Source organism: Cyprinus carpio, chromosome B3, assembly GCF_018340385.1.
Source record: "Cyprinus carpio isolate SPL01 chromosome B3, ASM1834038v1, whole genome shotgun sequence".
In the NCBI taxonomy this organism is placed as follows: domain Eukaryota; kingdom Metazoa; phylum Chordata; class Actinopteri; order Cypriniformes; family Cyprinidae; genus Cyprinus; species Cyprinus carpio.
Genome location: NC_056599.1, coordinates 34,698,964 through 34,704,963, shown reverse-complemented (window position 1 = coordinate 34,704,963; position 6,000 = coordinate 34,698,964). Strand labels below are relative to the sequence as shown.

At 35.7% G+C, this 6,000-nt stretch overlaps 1 protein-coding gene across 1 annotated transcript in view; it reads right to left on the bottom strand.

Annotated features, from left to right (window-relative positions):
* Positions 1-4,036: 4,036 nt before the first annotated feature.
* Positions 4,037-6,000, bottom strand: part of LOC109094647 (NACHT, LRR and PYD domains-containing protein 12-like) — a 39,057-nt gene continuing 37,093 nt past the window's right edge. The window contains 1 exon segment of the mRNA XM_042721416.1: positions 4,037-4,229. Coding sequence (XP_042577350.1) covers positions 4,037-4,229 — 193 coding nt within the window.

Here is a 6,000-nt window from a genome sequence, read left to right as displayed (position 1 = left end):
TATTAGACAAGAATGGGATGACATTACTCATTACTGAAACTTGCAACTTGTCTCCTCAGTCCCAGGACATTGCAGACTGTTATCAAAAAGAAGAGGCGGAGATGCCACACAATGGTAAACATGGCCTTGTCCCAACTTTTTTGAGATGTGTTGCTGCCATGAAATTTAAAATCAAGTTTTTTCCCATTAAAATGATACCTTTTTCTCAGTTAAAACATTTGATATGTCATCTATGTTGTAGTCTGAATAAAATATTGAAATTTGAAACTCGTCCACATCATTGCATTCTGGTTTTTATTCCCAATTTGTACAGTGTCCCAACTTTTTTGGAATCGGGTTTGTTACACACACACACACACACACACACACACACACCACACCCCCCCCACACACCACACACACACACCACGAACACACACGTTTTACTCAAATTTAAGTCGACATTAATTAAACTGGCTTGAGATTTCTGTTCTGATTCTGATGATTTCATATGTTGGTAGCTTGCTTCTAAATGACCTAGCCCCTTTGCCTTAGTTTAAACCTTCCTCTTTCACCAAACAGGCAGACAAGCTACAACAACAATAATAATAAATGTGCATGCGTTTAATTAGTTTTTATTTTTATTGACGGACAGCATATTTGTATGTATATTGAGATATATATATGATATATATATATATATAATATATTCATATATATATATATATATTATATATATATATTGTGGGATGCTGAAGTCTATGTTATTGATCTGATAGAATTTACTGAGGAACTGCTCTGCGCAATTTACTGAATGACATTTACTCAATTAATAATTAATTAACTAGCTTGAGATTCCTGTTAACAGTGTGATTTTCTAAAGAGTTTGATGATTTCATATGTTGCTAGCATGATTTAATACATTGATAGCATGCTTCTTAGAATGATATAGCCCTTAACTATGCTTTTAATGTGTTTCTAGCATAAAAACATCGTTAGCGTGTTTTTTGCATGACTGAGAATATTACTAACACGTTTTTTACATGTTGCTAGCATCCGTTAACCACAATGCTAACAGCTTCTAGCAACTGCTAGCTTGTTGCTAGATAGCCAACAGTGGTTAACGTAGGTTTGGTCAGTAATATTTAAATAAACATTTTCACTTTCTGCCTAACACTTTTGGATCCAACTGTAGACAGAATATAAACATTTTCACTTTCTGCCTAACACTTTTGGATCCAACTGTAGAGAGCAGGTAGATTTTTGTAGCAGGCTAATGAAGGGAAAAACAGAACAGTTTTTCCCAAAATATTTCCCTCATAAACTTGCTTGACAGGGGTCTGTAATTGTTAAAATCACAAAATTAATCAGTGTGAAACACAAACCTCAGTATGTTGAGTTGACAGTTCGGACCTCTTCAGTCCAGCAGCGAGCATTTTCCCTCCTGAATCCTGCAGATGATTGTTACTCAGGTCCAGCTCTCTCAGGTGTTGAAGGTTTTGAACTCAGAGCTGATGTCAGAGCAAGCACAAACCTTCTCTTTTACCAAACAGGCCAGACAATCTACAACAGCAATGATATGTGTTAGTGTGCTTAATTTCAGAGATGCTTTAGATCTTATTTCTGGCATTTGGGAACAGCAGTAGGAATGTTGTGTGCGCGTGTGTGCGCCTACTTAACCTTATTTTGGGGACAAATATGTACCCAGATGTGAGTTAAAATTGAAATAAAAGCAAGATAAAAAAAGATTAGAAAGAAAAAAAAATAGAAAGAAATACCCAAGGAAAGAATAAATAAATACATTTATGGACATTGACAGAAGTGAAATGTAGAGTAATTCATGGAAAAAAAATAGGCCTATATACAGTATATATATATATATATATATATATATATATAATATATATATATATATATATACACATATATATATATATACATACATATATAGTACATTATATATTTATATTTTAATATATATATATATATTAATATTGGTGGGATGCTGAAGTCTGTTAAGATATGAGGCATTTACTCAGAAACAGCTCTCAACGGTTCACTGAAAGACATGTACTCAAATTAATATGTTAATAAATTAATTAATTTTCTGTAAAACATTTTCATTTGGGAATGAAGATAATACATGTTTCTAATCTACAACATAAACTACTTAAAAATTGGAAACTGAGGAAAAAACTCTGCTTTTATTTCTGGGAACCTTGGTGTCACTATTTTGGGTGACCCAAATAAAACAAATTAACCATATTTTTGGAATATTTCGTGTGCCTGCATTTAGAACTATCCGAAACGTGAGTAGCATTAATAAAAATGAAACTAATGGACAAACTTTGATGTGACAAGGCCTTGTTTGAAAGTTTTAAAGGTGTCATCAGCTGCCTCTGTTTTTTATTTTGTACTGTTCTCTGAGGTCCACTTATAATGTTATCAAGATTTTTACATTAAAAAAAAATCATAATTTAAAAGTAATAGGCTATTTTCTGTTCTGTTTTTGACCCCCCTCATCAGGAAAACTCTGTAGACTCATTGTAGATTATTGAAAACAAACAAACAAAAACACAATACTATAATATCCTAATAACACAGAAACACTTACACTCTGCGTCCTTCACAGATGCATGCTGCCTGTGATTTAGGTTAAAAATGCAGAACAGGTTTTCCAAAATATTTTCCTCATAAACTTGCTTGGACAGGGCGTCTGTAATTGTTAAAAATCACAAAATTTAATCAGTGTAAAACACAAACCTCAGTATGTTGAGTTTGACAGTTTGGACTCTTCAGTCCAGCAGCGAGCAGTTTCCCTCCTGAATCCTGCCAGATGCTTGTTACTCAGGTCCAGCTCTCTCAGGTGTGAAAGGTTTGAACTCAGAGCTGATGTCAGAGCAGCACAACCTTCCTCTTTCACCAAACAAGCCAGACAATCTACAACAACAATAATAATGTTAGTGTGCTTAATTTCAGAGATGCTTTAGATCTTATTTCTGGCATTTGGGAACAGCAGTAGCAATGTTGTGTGCGTGTGTGCATCTACTTAACCTTATTTTGGGACAAATATGTACCCAGATGTGAGTTAAATTGAAATAAAAAGCAAGATAAAAAAAGATTAAAAAGAAAATGATATGAAGGAATTTACTATATACATATATATTGGTTGGATGCTGAGGCCTATGTTATGATATGAAGGAATTTACTATTCATGGGGAAAAATAGGCCTATATACAGTATATATATATATATATATATATATGTATATATTATATATATATTGGTGGGATGCTGAAGTCTGTTAAGATATGAGGCATTTACTCAGGAACAGCTCTCAACGGTTCACTGAAAGACATGTTCTCAAATAATATGTTAATAAATTAATTAGCTTGGACTTTTAACAAGGTAATTTTGCTGTAAAACATTTTCATTTGGGAATGAAGATAATGCATGTTCTAATCTACAACATTAAACTACTTAAAAATTGGAAACTGAGGAAAAAAAAACTCTGCTTGTATTTCTGGGAACCTTGTGTCACTACTATTTGGTGACCCAAATAAAAACAAATTGACTATTTTTGGAATATTTCTGTGTTCATTTATAACTATACCGAACGTGAGTAGCATTAATAAAATGAAACTAGATGACAAACTTTGATGTGACAAGGCCTTGTTTGAAAGTTTTAAAGGTGTCATCAGCTGCCTCTGTTTTTTATTTTGTACTGTTCTCTGAGGTCCATTTATAATGATCAAGATTTTTTACATAAAAAAACATCATAATTTAAAAGTAATAGGCTATTTTCTGTTCTGTTTTTGACCCCCCTCATCAGAAAGCTCTGTTTGAATAGGTGTGGAGGACTGTAGACTCATGAAATAAATACCCACTACTATGATTTGCTAATAGCTGTGGTATGTTTGACAGTCTGCGGTCCTTCAAAGCAGATGCATGCTGCCTGTGGTTTAGGTTTAAAATGCAGAACAGTTTTTCCAAAATATTTTCCTCATAAACGTTGCTTGACAGGGCGTCTGTAATTGTTAAAAATCACAACAATTAATCAGTGTGAAACACAAACCCTCAGTATGTTGAGTTGACAGTTCGGACTCTTCAGTCCAGCAGCGAGCAGTTTCCCTCCTGAATCCTGCAGATGATTGTTACTCAGGTCCAGCTCTCTCAGGTGTGAAAGGTTTGAGCTCAGAGCAGATGTCAGAGCAGCACAACCTTCCTCTTTCACCAAACAGCCAGACAATCTACAACAACAATAATAATGTTAGTGTGCTTAATTTCAGAGATGCTTTAGATCTTATTTCTGGCATTTGGGAACAGCAGTAGGAATGTTATGTGCGTGTGTGCACCTACTTAACCTTATTTTGGGGACAAATATGCACCCAGACGTGAGTTAAAATTGAAATAAAAGCAAGATAAAAAAAGATTAAAAAGAAAAAAAAATAGAAAGAAATACCCAAGGAAAATATAAATAAATACATTTATGGACATTGACAGAAGTGAAATGTAGAGTAATTTATGGAAAAAAAATAGGCCTATACAGGTGCTGGTCATATAAATTAGAATATCATCAAAAAGTTGATTTATTTCACTAATTCCATTCAAAAAGTGAAACTTGTATATTATATTCATTCATTACACACAGACTGATATATTTCAAATGTTTATTTATTTTAATTTTGATGATTAGAACTGAGCAACTAAGGAAAATCCCAAATTCAGTATCTCAGAAAATTCAAGAATATTACTTAAGACCAATACAAAGAAAAGGATTTTTAGAAATCTTTGGCCAACTGAAAAGTATGAACATGAAAAGTATGAGCATGTACAGCACTCAATACTTAGTTGGGGCTCCTTTTGCCTGAATTACCTGAAGCAATGCGGCGTGGCATGGAGTCGATCAGTCTGTGGCACTGCTCAGGTGTTATGAGAGCCCAGGTTGCTCTGATAGTGGCCTTCAGCCTCTTCTGCATTCTTGGGTCTGGCATATCGCATCTTCCTCTTCACAATACCCCATAGATTTTCTATGGGGTAAGGTCAGGCTGAGTTTGCTGGCAATTAAGAACGGGGATACCATGGTCCTTAAACCAGGTTACTGGTAGCTTTGGCACTGTGTGCAGGTGCCAAGTCCTGTTGGAAAATGAAATCTGCATCTCCATAAAGTTGGTCAGCAGCAGGAAGCATGAAGTGCTCTAAAACTTCCTTGGTATATGGCTGCGTTGACCTTGGACCTCAGAAAACACAGTGGACCCAACACCAGCAGATGACATGGCACCCAAATCCATCACTGACCCTGTGGAACTTTACACTGGACTGCAAGCAACGTGGATAGTGTGCCTCTCATCTCTTCCTCCAGACTCTGGGACCCTGATTTCCAAAGGAAATGCAAAATTTACTTTCATGAGAGCACATAACTTTGGACCACTCAGCAGCAGTCCAGTCGAGACGCTTCTGATGCTGTCTGTTGTTTCAAGAGTGGCTTGACACAAGGAATGCGACAGCTGAAAACCCATGTCTTGCATACGTCTGTGCGTATTGGTTCTTGAAGCACTGACTCCAGCTGCAGTCCACTCTTTGTGAATTCTCCCCCACATTTGGAATGGGTTTTGTTTTCACAATCCTCTCCAGGGTGCGGTTATCCCTATTGCTTGTACACTTTTTTGTACGACATCTTTTTCCTTCCCTTTGCCTCTTTATTAAATGTGTTTGGGACACAGAGCTCTGTGAACAGCCGCCTCTTTTGCAATGACCTTTTTGTGTCTTGCCTTCCTTGTGCAAGGTGTCAGTGGTTGTCTTTTGGACAACTGTCAAGTCAGCAGTCTTCCCCATGATTGTGTAGACTACAGAACTAGACTGAGAGACCATTTAAAGGCCTTTGCAGGTGTTTTGAGTTAATTAGCTGATTAGAGTGTGGCACCAGGTGGTCTTCAAAATTGAACCTTTTCGCAATATTCTAATTTTCTGAGATACTGAATTTGGGATTTTCCTTAGTTGTCAGTTATAATCATCAAAATT